The sequence below is a fragment of the Oncorhynchus gorbuscha genome, linkage group LG15 (genome assembly GCF_021184085.1).
Source record: "Oncorhynchus gorbuscha isolate QuinsamMale2020 ecotype Even-year linkage group LG15, OgorEven_v1.0, whole genome shotgun sequence".
NCBI lineage: Eukaryota > Metazoa > Chordata > Actinopteri > Salmoniformes > Salmonidae > Oncorhynchus > Oncorhynchus gorbuscha.
Window position 1 is genome coordinate 62,892,745 of NC_060187.1, and position 15,382 is coordinate 62,908,126.

General features: G+C 43.1%; 1 protein-coding gene across 1 annotated transcript in view; it reads right to left on the bottom strand.

The window, feature by feature from the left end:
* Positions 1–15,382, bottom strand: part of LOC123997688 (inactive phospholipase C-like protein 2) — a 63,802-nt gene that overhangs the window by 3,212 nt on the left and 45,208 nt on the right. Inside the window, 4 exon segments of the mRNA XM_046302160.1 lie at positions 2,257–2,366; positions 7,056–7,131; positions 12,884–12,985; positions 12,987–13,088. Of these exon segments, the coding sequence (XP_046158116.1) occupies positions 2,257–2,366; positions 7,056–7,131; positions 12,884–12,985; positions 12,987–13,088 (390 nt within the window).

Below are 15,382 nucleotides of genomic sequence, written 5' to 3' on the forward strand. Positions count from 1 at the left end.
TCTCTGTACTTTGCTCCATTACTCTTTGCCTCGATCCTGACTAGTCTCCCAGTCCTTGTCGCTGAAAAACACCCCCACCGCATTATGCTGCCAACACCACACTTCACTGTAGGGATGGTGCCAGGTTTCCTTCGGACGTGACCCTTGGCATTCAAGCCAAAGAGTTCAATCTTGGTTTCATCAGACCATTGAATCTTGTTTCTCATGGTCTGAGAGTCTTTAAGGGTCTTTTGGCAAACGGGCCGTCATGTGCCTTTTATTGAGGAGTGGTTTCCGTCTGGCCACTCTGCCATAAAGGCCTGATTGGTGGAGTGCTGCAGAGATGGTTGTCCTGCAGAGATGGTTGTCCACAGACAAACTCTAAAGCTCTGTCAGAGTGACCATCAGGTTCTTGGTCACCTCCCTGACCAAGGCCCTTCCATGATTGCTCAGTTTAGCCGGGCGGTTCCGGCTCAGTTTGGCCGGGTGGTTGGTGGTTCCAAACTTTTTATTTTATTTTTATTTCACCTTTATTTAACCAGGTAGGCTAGTTGAGAACAAGTTCTCATTTGCAACTGCGACCTGGCCAAGATAAAGCAAAGCAGTGTGAACAGACAACAACACATGGAGTAAACATGGAGTAAACAATTAACAAGTCAATAACACAGTAGAATAAAAAATAAAAAATAAAAGAGTTTACATACATTGTGTGCAAAAGGCATGAGGAGGTAGGCGAATAATTACAATTTTGCAGATTAACACTGGAGTGATAAATGATCAGATGGTCATGTACAGGTAGAGATATTGGTGTGCAAAAGAGCAGAAAAGTAAATAAATATAAACAGTATGGAGAAGAGGTAGGTCAAATTGGGTGGGCTATTTACCGATAGACTATGTAGCGATCGGTTAGCTGCTCAGATGGCAGATGTTTGAAGTTGGTGAGGGAGATAAGTCTCCAACTTCAGCGATTTTTGCAATTCGTTCCAGTCACAGGCAGCAGAGAACTGGAACGAAAGGCGGCCAAATGAGGTGTTGGCTTTAGTGATGATCAGTGAGATACACCTGCTGGAGCGCGTGCTACGGGTGGGTGTTGCCATCGTGACCAGTGAACTGAGATAAGGCGGAGCTTTACCAAGCATGGACTTGGAGCCAGTGGGTCTGGCGACGAATATGTAGCGAGGGCCAGCCGACTAGAGCATACAGGTCGCAGTGGTGGGTGGTATAAGGTGCTTTAGTAACAAAACGGATGGCACTGTGATAAACTGCATCCAGTTTGCTGAGTAGAGTATTGGAAGCTATTTTGTAGATGACATCGCCGAAGTCGAGGATCGGTAGGATAGCGGCGTGAGTGAAGGAGGCTTTGTTGCGGAATAGAAAGCCGACTCTAGATTTGATTTTAGATTGGAGATGTTTGATATGTGTCTGGAAGGAGAGTTTACAGTCTAGCCAGACACCTAGGTACTTATAGATGTCCACATATTCTAGGTCGGAACCATCCAGGGTGGTGAACTTCTTCCATTTAAGAATGATGCGAGGCCACTGTGTTTTTAGGGACCTTCAATGCTGCAGAAATCGTTCAGTACCCTTCCCCAGATCTGTGCCTCGACACAATCCTGTATCAGAGCTCCACGGACAATTCCTTCGATGTCATGGCTTGGTTTTTGCTCTGACATGCACCGTCAACTGTGGGACCTTATATAGACAGGTGTGTCTTTCCAAATCATGTCCAATCAATTGAATTTAGCACAAGTAGACTTCAATCAAGGTGTAGAAACATCTCAAGGATGATGAATGGAAACATTATGCACCTGAGCTCAATTTTGAGTCTCATAGCAAAGAGTCTGAATACTTACAAAAATAAGGTATCTGTTTTTGTTATTAATACATTTTCAAAATATTTCTAAAAACCTGTTTTCGCTTTGTCATTATGGGGTATTGTGTGTAGATTGCTGACGAATGTGAATAAAGTCAAGGGGTCTGAATACTTTCCGAGGGCACTGTAGGCGAATTAAATGGTAGGAGGGACATCCCTGCTGCAAGTGGTGTCAGATTTCACATCCTGCTTCATACAGGCAGAAGAGACATACTTCCTGTGTCAGAATCAGGGCTACCACTCAATGCAAGCCATTTTGATCTACGGTGTCCACAGATCGATTTATACGTGATGGTTTTAAACGGTTTATTGGTAGCTAAAATAGATTAAACAAAAGCTAAAAACTGTCGCCAAAAAAAGATTGCAGAAACAAATTACTCAAACTAGGTGGTCATTATCCTTACCTTGAGGATGGTTATGTTCCAGGTGAAGCTCTCCACAGCCTTGGCCAGCTTCCTGCCCTTCAGGCCCTCCTTCACCGCCATGTCATGGAGGTTCTCATGGAACGCCATCGCTGGGGAGAGAGGGGACACATGAGTTTCACGCTCTGTATTCACACACATTTGTCACAGAGGCTAGCATTGACGTACAATGCATTTATATGCTAGTTTTGCATGAAATGCCAATTGGGGTTAGGCAAGTGTCAGCACTATGAGAAAAGTATAAAAGTCTTAAGTTAAGGCCTTCACACATTTGGTTTCATTCTTGACGTGTGAGACAATGATAAAACACCAACACACTTTAGATGATCATACGTTAAGTATTCATTTCGGATTCAACCATCAGCCCGTCAGTTTTGTATGTTTGTCTCTCAGTGTACATAGCAATTACACCAGCCTGAAAACAGCTGCCCAGCAGACAACATGAGGAAGGAAGCAAAGCCGGTGAGGTCAAAGTTGAGTGAGAGACATATTCTTGAAAGCATGAGAGAAAGAGAGAGCAAGACTAGCATGGGCAGGGCAGACAGACACGACATCCCCGCACTCTGGATTAGCATCAAGGTGCTGAGCAGAGGGACTTGTCTCCCGAGGAGCTCCCTTCCTCTCCTTCCCCTCTTCCCTCCTCTCTCTCTCAGACTGCATGCTGCTCTCCGTTAGGATACACAGACGAACATTGCCGTGTGTTTCATTTGAGTCACGTTGCAGTGGAGTCCACAACATCAGAGCAACAGCTGAGGGTCTGGCCATTAAGGTGCTCTGTAACGGGAGCTTGGTATACTACTGATAGTAGTCACCAGACTCAGCTGATGGCAGACACACACAAACAAACACAAGCTGAAACGGTCGGACTGAGCATGCTCAGATCTATCACGGCGCTCTATCAGCTCTGGGTCAGTTCCCAGCCCTGTTGGTGTTGTTTCCATGGCAACACCAAATACCATACATTTGAGATATACGGTGGGTGTGGGTTGGATGGATGGATGTTGAGGGGATTCTGAGGTCTGTGATATTGGCACTCCAGCAGTTAGCACATAGCTGACCTAGATGAAGAGTCTAGACAGAAAATGGCCCAAAAAATGTTCACAAATTAGGCCCTGGTTGAGGCTATTATTGTATTCTCTTACAGAGAATGCATAGGGCATAGACCTTTTTTTTTTTGGACCATACACAGTGCTAATAATCTGTTCCTCCCAGCCATTTTGAATTTGTGCACTGTGAAACATCTGAATGATTCCGGAATGATTATCCCCCACCCTCAGGTGTTGTGCTGCTGTAACTACAGTCACTACTGTTGTACTCATGAAGCATGACTGTGCTGGAAAGACACACACACAAACTCTCAGCAGGGGTTGCTTAGCAACACAGTGTAGGGGAGGTGGGGAGGCTAATTCTGTAATTCTGAGCAAACCCTTTCGAACTCAATTCTCTGCAAGCGTATGCTCGCTGACAGAGACTGTATAGAGCCACCAAAAGGTTCTCAGTCACCTTTGACAGTCCATAACCGGGCGGCAGGTAGGAAAGGGGTTTGCCGTGGCCAATAACAATACAACAGGGATTAGCTTCTTCAGATGGTGTTATCTTCTCCCTCGTCTGCCTGGAGCTCAATAACTCAGCATAATGAACTTGGACCAGAGTGCCCAGTCATCGGAAATATTCATGAAACTGTTTCCCCAACCTGTATTGTAGCCTACAAGCTTTATTAATAATGGATTGAATCGCAAAAGCAACACATTGATTGAGTATCCCCAATCCTCCTGAATAGATGATGCATTTGACCCTGTAGAATAATCACCTACGGCATTTAATGGCCATTACTGTAATGGTGTTTTTCCATTCATCTTATGTTCCACATTTTCTCTTTAGCTTGTTTTTTTTAGGCAGTTTGTAAAAGTTAACCTAGGTGGGATCTGTTATAAGCATTACTCTGTCCAGACTAGGTGTATTTTGGGGTTCAGCTATTGAATTGTCCCAGATGTTATTTGGTACCCGTGTGAGTGTCAAGTATTGCATTTGATCTGTGCGCTTTAGACAGTAAGTTTAAAGGTGCGGCAGGATAGCCTAGTGGTTAGAGCATTGGGCTAGTAGCCGAAAGGTTGCAAGTTTGAATCCCCGAGCTGACAAGGAACAAATCTGTCGTTCTGCCCCTGAACAAGGCAGTTAACCCATCATTGAAAATAAGACTTTGTTCTCAACTGACTTGCCTAGTTAAATAAAGATCAAATAAAATAAGTAGTGAGCTTTGTTTATTGTTACCCAGAGGGTCTTTTGAGGCGGTTTGCTCTCTGAGCAGTTATGATGGATGACTCCGAACTCCAGTAGCTTTTTGCTGGAATGTTCTGCTCACTGTCCGGAGGGAATACAGTTTGTATTGACCCATTTTCCACTCACACTCACAGCTGACAATACGTATCGATGAAAATACAACATCTGTTGTGTCCTATTTTGCTAAATGTCAGTGGTTGAATCCAGCCCAGTAGATTTGATATGGTGCCTGGTAGTGACCTGCCTTTGGCAGCTAATGTGGAAGCCCATGTTTAACTTGTTTAGTTGTCTTGTGAGCCCATATTAAGTAATGAAATAATACAAATACTTATGAAGCATTTCCTAGCTTCAGTAGCCTATCATTTTGGCTCAACTGAATGGCCTAGTTAGGTACATTTTAGGGATGGGAATTTGAAAAAAATGTCTGTGTTTGAGTACTCATGGAAATAATTGAGTACTCACATGTTAGCAGTTTGGTCTGGTTGTTCTGATACAGGATTGAAAACCAAACTTACATTTTTCACTGCACTTGACATACTTCAAAGAATACACACACCTTACTCGAGTTTGAAATTGTCAGTGCTTAGAAATGTAACCAACTAAATAATTGCATTTGTGAATTTTGAGTACTTGTATTCGAATCATTAGTAAACAAATGCAAACCTTGAGTCTGGTACTGTGTACGTGTGCCCATCCCTAGTTACTTTTAGGTTCATTTTTCATAGACATTTCAAAGATTAGAGGCAAATAGCTATACATTGAAAAAGTGTGATGGTTTCATAGCAACTTTGAAGAGGAATGCTTTCAGACTATGGACACAATATACTGTAATACTATAGATCTAGCGAACACCAAAAAGTGAACCATCTGAGCACAATTCCGTATCACCCTGCTGCCTAGAGAAATAGTTGTTTTTGTTGTTCCTTTCATCACCATTCCTTTAGGCCGTTCACATCTAAACTCTCAGACTACCAATGGCTAAGGTCTCGGGCAGCAGCTTGAAGGCAGGCCCTGTAGGTGTTGTGATGAATACGAAGAGGAGACGACGGCGAGAAGCCATTGATTTGCGACGCACACCTCAGTTAAAAAGACACACTCCTCCACCCCCCTGATGAGCCAAGACAATAGACTATGAATATTTTATATGTCATCCATCTGGAAACCAATAAATCCCAGCCCCCTGGAACGGCGGCCTGTTTTTCCTCACTCGGCGCTCCAAGCAAGTTACTCCATGATAAATGAAACATCTACAATGCTTAGATGGAAAACATTGCTGAAATACGCTGCATTAGATTGGACACAGACGTCTAAATGATCCTCTCATTGAATATGATTTTATTTGTACTGGAGTAAATCTACAGGTCAATTTTATGCTGCTTTTTAAAGCACACAATTTGGTTTTGCAGAGTTTGAACCACTAGAGCTCTTTCTAGAAATATCCACCTTGTTGAGTTCTCCTCATAATGGGGGAAGGAAGAGAGAGTGAACATTCTGACAGCTGCTTAAGCGAAGACTCTCCCACCTTGGAGCGAGGGGTGGGATCTCTGCCAGCTGCCAATCACACTATCAAGGCTCCAAGATCCTCCCGATCCCCCAGGCCCCAGAGCAGACTGGATTAACCCTGCCCCTGCCCAGGTCAAGTCAACACATTATGCAGGGCCAGAAGGCTATACTCAGAGACTCACCAAAGGAGTGGGATACACAGTGCTAATAGCACAGATATAATAAAATTGCAAGACTACACAAGCTGCAATATTCATATCAAAGTGCAAACACAGAATTATCCTCACAATGAGATAAATTATTTTCCAATCAATTGCTCATACAATGATTCCCATTCATTTTGTTATAAAATGGGATTGATCTCGTTCTGTAGGTCTTGTAGCGGTGCGGTTCCTGGTGGAAACCAGGCATAAAGGGACCGCTGCCGCCTGCCAGTCTTTGATGTTGTTTTGTTCAGAACCTGGGTGTTTAACACCTCAGCTGCAACCCTCCTAATTAGAGGAGCAGCGAGGCCGACGCCGTGAGAATCATCAAAAACCAGGCAGAACCAAAGCAGCGTTTCAAAGCATCCGGGTCACAGAAATGAGCATGAATCAAATGTTAATAACTCTTATGTAACAGGGCCGGCATAAATCAGTCCATCTTTTTTGTTAGCTGCCGCTCTCCATGGCAGACTTCAGAGAGGGGGGATGATTGTACATGAAAGGAAGAAGGGAAGATCTGAGGGACAGTGGATCTTTGCAGAGAAATTGGCTTTTCATGTTAAACGCTCTTTATTCAGCTCTATCCCTCTCGAGTGTTGGGCCAGTAACCAGAAGGTAAAAATCTGTCATTCTGCCCCTGAACAAGGCAGCTAACCCACTGTTCCCAGGATGCCGAAGACGTGGACGTCGGCAGCCCCCCTGCACCTCTCTGATTCAGTTAAATGCGGAAGACACATTTCAGTTGAATACATTCAGTTGGACAACTGACTAGGTATCCCCCTTTCCCTTTCTTACCTGCTTTCTGGGTTAGCAGTATTCGGTCATAGACTCCCTCAGAGTTCTCCAGCAGAGTCTTGCTGGTCTGGATCATCTGTCAGGAGAGGAGAAAACAGTCCATATGAACCTCTTTATTCCCTTTACAGCAGCCTGGCATCCTGCGGTGGTGAGCAATCTTCATTTTGTGAAGTATGTATCCAGTGCGGGGGAGAAAGAAGCCTAGGCCCTTATTACAGAGACAGAGGGCCAAGCAGCGGGAGTTGTGCTGAGGCACGGTAAAAACAGAGGGAGGGGAGTGTATCAGAGCATGTTATTGAAAGTTGCAAGACAACTAGGGTATTACAGTAATTGCATGTTACCGTTATAAAATGTCCTGTTTCAGAGTTGGTCTGAAAACACGTGATTTCAAGAGTAGGTTATTATTGTTTATTACAGCAATCTGTTGTAAATAGGAGAGGCCTTGTTCGGGGGGGCGTAACGCAGCCTTATCTGTGGCGTAACGCAGCCTTATCTGTGGCATTACAGCTGAGTAGCGGACCGCTAAATGTAGCTCCCTGCCTTAATTGAGTGCACACACTTCTGACCTCCATGACTGTGTTGAAATTGTCATGGTGGCTCTGATCACAGATAGAGGCCCATTTCCACTTCTTATGCCTGACCAAAAAATAAACACCCCAAAATACATCCCTGGTAAATCGGGGGTATTTCGGGGGGTTAATGATGCGTGTGTTTACTGTCATGGATCCTGGTAAATACCCACTGCACGACCCAGGAGCCATACACACGGGTACGACCATCTGGCTCTTTCTCCCTTCTTACCGCCTCTCGGAGTGCAATTAATATGATCATCTGAAGGAAATGATGTATCATCTAAAATTAGAATAGGTCTCTTAATGCGATTCTGGGGCGAGATGACACAGTTACGGAAGCCTTCCGGGTGCTGGGCTTTATGTTCGCTGCTCTGGCGTAATTGACTTGTACATTCCCTCAGTGACTTAAGAGCACTGCAAGGTCACATAATAAAAGCAGGTCCTTGTTCCATTGCCAAGGCAGACCGGTCAGGGGGCTTGGGGTGGGGAGCGTGGGCAGTTGTTTCAGCAGAGCTCCAGTTGCCAAGTCAATCTCTGACAGGCAGCCGGTGACCCAACAACATGCGCGCGCCCCCGCCCCGAGATCGATGCCTGTTGCTGTGCCAGTTTTCCAACCAGTGAGAAAGAGGAGAGTACCTACTTAGGAGCATTGAGAGCGATGTGACAGGAGCTAAGGGGATCAGCAGCACTGTGACTGTGTGTCTGTGACAGCCTGTCCATGGTGGACTGCTGGGCTGGGCGTTCCACTTCAGGCAGTGAAGAGAGAGATGAAGGTTTCAAACAGAGACTCCAGCCCTCTACACCCAAATGGGGATTTTAGGTAATAAAGATATTAGAAAATGTTCTTTGGTGATACATAATTTGAAAATTAGGAGTGTCTTACAAAATTAGTTGAAAGCACTGATAATTAATAATATGGCCTATATATTTATTGAGGTGGGCATCAAACCTAGTTTTATGGGGGCAACCCAGAGCATTCCTACAGTCTGTGATGAGTGTAACACGTCGTGACTAAGCTGAGGGAGGCGGGCGTGGTGTGTGAGGGAGGAGGGGTGGCTGTTTGTGACAGTCCACAGCTGCAGTAACAGGGCTGGAGGCTGTCAGGCACACTGATTACTTTACTAATGGGTGAAGAAATTACAGCCTTGGTGACAGACACAGCAACATGGGGAGGTATTTATAGTGGATTGAGAGGTAAGCAGCTGAACTGAACGCTGGCTTTGCTCGCTAAATACTAGCTATGGTGATTTGTGTATTTTGTGGTGCTACTGGGAGTGTTTTACAAGGCCTCAAAATGGTAATGGTTATCATAAACAAACTACTACTTTGTAGAACATTGATACTTCCCTACATTTTTTCTAGTAAAATCTACACAATACATTTACAACACGAAGAACAGCACTTTCAATTAAGACAATTTCTGCAGAGGAGCACTTTGAAGATACTGGGAGCACTTTGAAGATACTGGAAGAGTCCACATTTACTTTTCATCTGCAAACAAAACCAGACAAACCCATAATAGAGTAGTTTATATCTACAGTTGAAGTCTGAAGTTTACATACACCTTAGCCAAATACATTTAAACTCTGTTTTTCACAATTCCTGACATTTAATCCTAGTAAAAATTCCCTGTCTTAGGTCAGTTAAGATCACCACTTTATTTAAGAATGTGAAATGTCAGAATAATAGGAGAGATAATTATTTATTTCATCTTTTATTTCTTTCATCGCATTCCCAGTAGGTCAGAAGTTTACATACATTCAATTAGTATTTGGTATATTGCCTTTAAATTGTGTAACTTGGGTCAAACGTTTTGGGTAGCCTTCCATAAGCTTCCCACAATAAATTGGGTGAATTTTGTCCCATTCCTCCTGACAGAGCTGGTGTAACTGAGTCAGGTTTGTAGGCCTCCTTGCTAGCACACGCTTTTTCAGTTCTGCCCATAAATGTTCTATAGGATTCAAGTCGGGGCTTTGTGATGGCCACTTCAATACCCTGACTGTTGTCCTTGAGCCATTTTGACACAACTTTGCTTGCAAGTATGCTTGGTGTCCTTGTCCATTTGGAAGACCTATTTGCGACCAAGATTTAACTTCCTGACTGAAGTCTTGAGATGTTGCTTCACTATACCTACAGTACATAATTTCCCTCCTCATGATGTCATCTATTTTGTGAAGTGCACCAGTCCCTCCGAAAAGCACCCCCACAACATGATGCTGCCACCCCCGTGCTTCACAGTTGAGATGGTGTTCTTTGGCTTCCAAGCCTCCCCCTAACGATGGTCATTATGGCCAAACAGTTATATTTTATCAGACCAGAGGACATTTCTCCAAAAGGTTTGATCTTCGTCCACATGTGCAGTTGCAATCCGTAGTCTGGCTTTTCATGGCGGTTTTGGAGCAGTGGCTTCTTCCTTGCTGATCAGCCTTTCAGGTTATGTCGATATAGGATTTGTTTTACTGTGGCTATAGATACTTTTGTACTGGTTTCCTCCAGCATCCTCACAAAGTCCTTTGCTGTTATTCTGGGATTGATTTGCACTTTTCGCCCCAAAGTACGTTCATCTCTAGGAGACAGAATGTGTCTCCTTCCTGAGTGGAATGACGGCTGCATAGTCCCATGGTGTTTATACTTGCATACTATTGTTTGTACATATGAACGTGGTAGCTTCAGGCGTTTGGAAATAGCTCCCAAGGATGAATCAGACTTGTGGAGGTCTACAATTATTTTTCTGAGATTTCTTTTGATTTTCCATGATGTCAGGCAAAGAGGCACTGAGTTAAGGTAGGCCTTGAAACACATTCACAGGTACATCTCCAACTGGCTCAAATGAGGTCAAATAGCCTATCAGAAGCTTCTAAAGCCATGGAATAATTTTCTGTAATTTTCCAAGCTGTTTAAAGGCACAGTCAACTTAGTGTATGTAAACTTCTGAACCACTGGAATTGGGATACACCGAATAATAAGTGAAATAATCTGTCTGTAAAACAATTGTTGGAAAATTTACTTGTGTCATGCACAAAGTAGATGTCCTAACCGACTTGCCAAAACTATAGTTTGTTAAAGGACATTTGTGGAGTGGTTGAAAAACGAGTTTTAATGACTCCAACCTAAGTGTATGTAAACTTCCGATTTCAACGGTATTTACTTAGTCGAACCTGCAAGTAAGCATTTCATTCACTGTGTAGTCCAAGTAGGCTTACAATATATAAGAGAAATATTCCTCGCAAGGCGCATTCAAGTTATGAGTGCCAAAGGGAGGGAAACCTGCATTCTAACAAGCAGTCAATGCACAACAATTCTTAATTCAATCGTGGGGGAAAATAACCGTTTTAAATAGCATTTGTTTTACAAAAAGAGAGGTGGATCCCGGCTTTCCATTCATACTTATTTCTATACTCCTAAATATGCTTAACTGCATAATTTTAAACCAAGAGTTTTTAGCAGCGGCATGGTTGAGCACGTTACCGCTCTGCAATTCACCTCGAGTGCATAGGGAGAGTGGACCTAAACGTAACACGGGTCAATTGTAGGGTAACTTAGGGTAAAACACTTCCCTACCTCATCATTTTTGGGAGTGATGAGACAGATTACATATTTAGTTGAGCAAGAGTAGTGACAAACAGGGAAAGTGTTGGAGGGGGGAAAAAAATGGTACATGAAGTGGTTTCTGTGAGAAGTACAGGTAAGGGGCGTGTCAGCATAATGTATTTATTCCTTTTGGATGTCCTTTTAAAATGTCACCCAAACTGAGCTTCTCAGTCCTACATAAAATGTATCCAGGGGACGACGACACACGACTGGATCTTCGTTCACTTCACATTTTCCTGAGGACACACAAATCATTGTCTAACGATTAACTCATGATCCAAACTTTACTGACGTCTGTCCATGACTCTCAATGAGTGAGACACTTGAGTAGAATTACGAAAGACTCATTTGTTCTCAGGTTAGTTAGCGCATTACCTTCATGCTCTGTGTGGGGGTCCTAAAGTCAAGAGAAAGACATTATGAATACATTAGGTAAATGACATGCAATGCTATGCTAATGGTGTACTGATGCCGTCTGTGGCCTTTGACCTGTGTTTCTACAGTGGATAATAAGCTTCACCAATACTTCTCCAGGATTTATGCTTTGTACAAGGCAAACATGTCTGACACAGAAAACAGCTGGTGTCAAATAGAAATATCAAAAGTATGAACATTTTAAAGCGTATTCAATACATATTCAGAGCAAATAGGCTACAGATTTGAGAATGAAATATCAGATGTTCCTTTTTCCATGGTCACGTTGGATAATCTCGCAGAGCTTTCAAGTTGTTTACATTTACATTTAAGTCATTTAGCAGACGCTCTTATCCAGAGCGACTTACAAATTGGTGCATTCACCTTATGACATCCATACATTACAGATGAGCCCTGCATCAATACATTACAGATGAGCCCTGCATTGTTGTTAACTTGCGCTCTGTATTGTAGCATATACATTAGATAAGTAATGAAACATTCAAAATGGGGATGAAGGGCATTCTATAACACTCTTGTACTATTAAGGTACATTGATTGCGGTGAGGTGTAAGGCGTAATAAGTCTGTATTGAAATAGCCTCAATGACGCATTATAAACTGGGTGTTAAGCCCTGAATGCTGATAGGCCGACAGCCGTGGTATATGAGACCATATACAATGGGTATGACAAAACACGTATTTTTACTGCTCTAATTACATTGGTAACCCGTTTATAATAGCAATAAGACACCTCGGGGGTTTGTGGTATATGGCCAATATACCATGGCTAATGGCTGTATACAGAAACTCCGCGATGCGTCGTGCCTAAGAACAGCCCTTAGGCGTGGTATATTTGCCATATATAATTAAGGCCCGAGGGGGTGTAATATAACTTCAGTCCTTTGTCAAAATTGATTAAATTACTTGATTAAAACAACTCTTCCCCTGCCCTATTACCTAACCCTCTTAACCCCATGTTACCATTCAAATCCCACTAAACCCTCCTCTTGACTTGATTAGAATCAAACTAATGCTCTAGGTGTTTTGAGATTGTTTTTACAATCAGCACATTAGTGGTGGTCTTAATGAGAAAGGCTTTTATTATTAAGATTAAAATATGCAGTAAGATCCCGGATTCCAAGTCCTGGTCCTAAAAAAGAATGTCCTCGTTCAACTAACCTTATAAAACAAAGAAGAAAAAAGAAAAAAAAACATGATACTGTTCAAACAAAAGTCCTCCTGTACTCACCATGTCATAGGTGGTGACCACCTTCTTCAGGACATCTGGTAGCTGGCCCTGGGGTTCCATGGTGGGGTACTGGTCCTTAAGGTTGAACACCAGGAGGGGGGTTGTTGTCAGCCCCTGTCAGCCGGGAGGACAGGGCCAGGATGCACTGCTTCAGGTTGGCCACCGCCGAGAGGCCACATAGTTCCTTGAAGGGCACTATGGCATTCTGCAAAGGAACATGAAAGCTTCGGTTGGTGTCCTGATGATGAACTAAAGACTAAGCACGTTGTTGCATTGAAGACAAAGAACACTGGACAAAGTGGAAGATGAAAGCTTGAGTTGGTGTCTATAATGGACAAGATGCAGCATATTGTACTGCAGACTAGGGATGTCACAAATTAAACAATTTTGTTAAAACAATTAGAAAAATTGATCAAATTCCATGTGAATTCACAATGCAGATGCGCTGCGGCCAGCAGCGGTTTGGGAGTCCGTTTTCAGATGGTTAAGCATTGCACCTGTACTGCCATCAATGTACCTCAATTCCACCACGCAATGTTTGCATTTCCTTCTCAAAGTATTGCCATACAGGACTTTGCTGCTGTCACTTGCCTTTCTCTGCCATTTTTCCAACTGTTAACGCCGATGACGTAGTGGTGAAAAGTAGACTTCAAAATAATTGATTCCTCGACTCCCATTTCTGAGTGTCAAGATTCGATCCCGCTAGGAATTGACTCCTAAGATTTTGTATTTTTAGAACGGAGAAGACTGTGTTTTCGGAAGTACGGAAACTAATCAAACGCTTGCATCTTTCATAGCGAGCTAGCAAGGGATGGAGAGAGAGGGGAGGGGCACAGTATAGGCAGGTCGACCAACAGGCAGACAGAGTCAGAACCGTGAACTAGGCTGTCTATCAGCAATCAAAAGCTCTATCTCGCAATGCAATGCTGTATCTCACAATGTCTTGGTCTGCAATGTCTCGCAACATCAGTAAAGCAGGGCCTATCATCAATGAATACGCTAGGACATCGAGATGAGAGAGATGCAACACGTCACTCTCACACAGTATCGGCACATATGCATGGGTTCGCTTCACGCCGTTTACTTTCTGGATCTACATAAACATTTAAAAGAAACTTTTTACGGTTAGGGATCCCAATTTCTTTAACATTTAAACGTCCACACCCCTATTGCAGATAAAGTTGCAAAACAGTATTAGCCTCAAGGATACTGGGGCATGAATGACAAGTGAATTATTACAGTTCAGAGTTTCTGTTTGTTCATTTAAAATAAAGATCACTGCCGTGGCAGTTCACTTGAGTAATTATCTCATTTAGCTGGTTCATTTAATTCATTATGACTGAAGATCAGTGATTAGATGATTCCGAATGTTTTCTATTATCTATCATAGAACATAACTGAGCTCTGTTAAGTTACCTAAGTTAATGTGGCCTATGTAGTTACTAATTAACAGGCAAGAAGCAGAAGTACAAGTACAGAGAAACACCCTGTGATAGGAGTACTTGTTACCTTCAAGGACCTTTGTTGGTTTTTGTTAGTCATTCGATCACACACACACACACACACACACACACACACACACACACACACACACACACACACACACACACACACACACACACACACACACACACACACACACACACACACACACACACACACACACACACACACACACACACACACACACACCTGTGAAAGGCCCAATTTAGACAGCATGTAAACAACCTGGGAGGACAAACAGCCACAGAGAGACGCCCAAGATGTGTTAGTCTCAGGGCCAGTGGCCTGTTATCCATAATGACTACAATGTAAACAGAACGACCAAAATAAACTCTAATACACAATGCATAATGCACCACAAAAGACCAACCACAGAGTGGGGAAACAATAGAGTATGCGACTTCCTTCTGACACATTGCTCTGTATTGCTTCAGTGGGAAAAAGATGGCGAAGATCAGAAAAGACCAGCTGTTTGAAGTAGACTAGCTCATGCAGGGCCTAGTGGAAAGCTAGGGATGCACACAGGAATGCACAAAAGCAGATGGATCATCTGAACAGGCATATTGTCATGTGGGTACTGGGTAAGAATAGCCTACTGTTCATCTTCTGGTCGATATCTTTCTGTTATGTCCTGTTTCAACCAATAAAAGATTGATCATTGCTCCTAACAGCTTATTGAGTGCAAAGTTGAAGTAAAACACCATATCCGTTTTTTGCTCTTATAAAAATAGGTGACGCACTAGTCTCGTTTCCACTCCAATTTAACATAATTTGTGGTAATCTGTCCTTTAGACTGCATACAGTAATCTCCTAGAATTATTACTGACAAGCCCATAAGCGCCACAGTGTAGTATTACGTAACACGTTTTCCATTTGATATATTAGAAGGTATGCTCATAAGCCACTACCTGGATATCTGAATATCAGCCCCAGGCCCCAGGCCTCAGTGCTCCAGTGGGGATGTCACCAGACTGCCTCTGAGCTTCGAAGTCTCCT